Source organism: Nestor notabilis, unplaced genomic scaffold (assembly GCF_000696875.1).
Source record: "Nestor notabilis isolate BGI_N333 unplaced genomic scaffold, ASM69687v1 scaffold21948, whole genome shotgun sequence".
Lineage (NCBI taxonomy): Eukaryota > Metazoa > Chordata > Aves > Psittaciformes > Psittacidae > Nestor > Nestor notabilis.
In genome coordinates this window covers 8,537-9,533 of record NW_009939922.1, presented here as the reverse complement: position 1 = coordinate 9,533, position 997 = coordinate 8,537, and the positions used below count along the sequence as shown (strand labels likewise).

The window sequence follows — 997 nt, the reverse complement described above, 5'->3', positions numbered from 1 at the left end:
AGCCCCTTGCCCAGCAGTAGCCGTAAGTGCTTGAAGATCTGAGGTTCTTACTGGAGTGGTGGTATTCCTTAGCCTTTCTTGGAGAGTGGCTGTCTGAATGTGGGCCAGAGAACTCATCTGTGTTTGCTGCGGAAGAGGATGCCCGAGTGCCTGAGGGAAGATGGGGGCAGAGAGGTGGTGGCAGGTGGGAGCAGGTAAAAGGCATTCCACTGTGGCTGTCTGGTCTGTGACTGCAGGCATTTCCTTGAGGAGAATGTTCTGGGCTATCTGGACCCAAAGAGCTGTGCTCATCCCATACTCAGGGCTCTGATTGTCTCTGGGACAGAGAGCCATGGCCTTTTTGATGGCAAGGCTGCCCAAACTCTTGGGAGTCTTTGGAAGTCTTTGTTAAGCGGGAAGGATATTTTAATGACATGTCTGGTGGGAAGTCAAATTTTGCAGGTGCCTAAAAGAGCCAAGAGCTATATGGCGCTTGCTTCCTTTGGTTTATTTGGGCAAGTGTGTAGTAAATTCTGTTCTCTCCCTTTGTGCACATGGAGTTGCCTGTAATGAGCATCATCGTAAGCAAGCGACCTCTTGCTGGTGCCGGAGGTCGCTACACCAAGTGTTGGTATCTTTCTTGTGCTCAGGGGATAGCCATATGCCCAACGGCTTGGATCCAGTGGCTGAGACGGCGATCAGGCAGCTGACTGAGACAAATAACAAGCCTGCCAAGAAGACCCCAACAAAGCGTAGCACGCTGATCATCTCGGGAGTTTCCAAGGTCTCAGTTAGGGGGCTTCATTTCCAGTCTGTGAGGCTGTTCTAGGGATGGGTGCATTGAAACCACCCGGTCCATTAGGAACCAGTGTGGGAAGGTTCCAGCACAGATGACTTGCTCGGCAGAACCCTTTTGCTGCTTCCTTGCAGCTTGTCCCTGCTTGCCAGAGAGGGTCAAAGGTACCTTGCCAGTCTGCAGGGCAGCTGCTGGTGGGAGTTTACAAAGGGCATCTGCAGA

At 52.2% G+C, this 997-nt stretch overlaps 1 protein-coding gene across 1 annotated transcript in view; it reads left to right on the top strand.

Annotated features, from left to right (window-relative positions):
* The window catches only part of C2CD2L (C2CD2-like), a gene marked incomplete at its 5' end in the record, with an annotated part of 9,658 nt that overhangs the window by 6,104 nt on the left and 2,557 nt on the right, over positions 1–997 (top strand). The window contains 2 exon segments of the mRNA XM_010020111.1: positions 3–22; positions 630–763. Of these exon segments, the coding sequence (XP_010018413.1) occupies positions 3–22; positions 630–763 (154 nt within the window).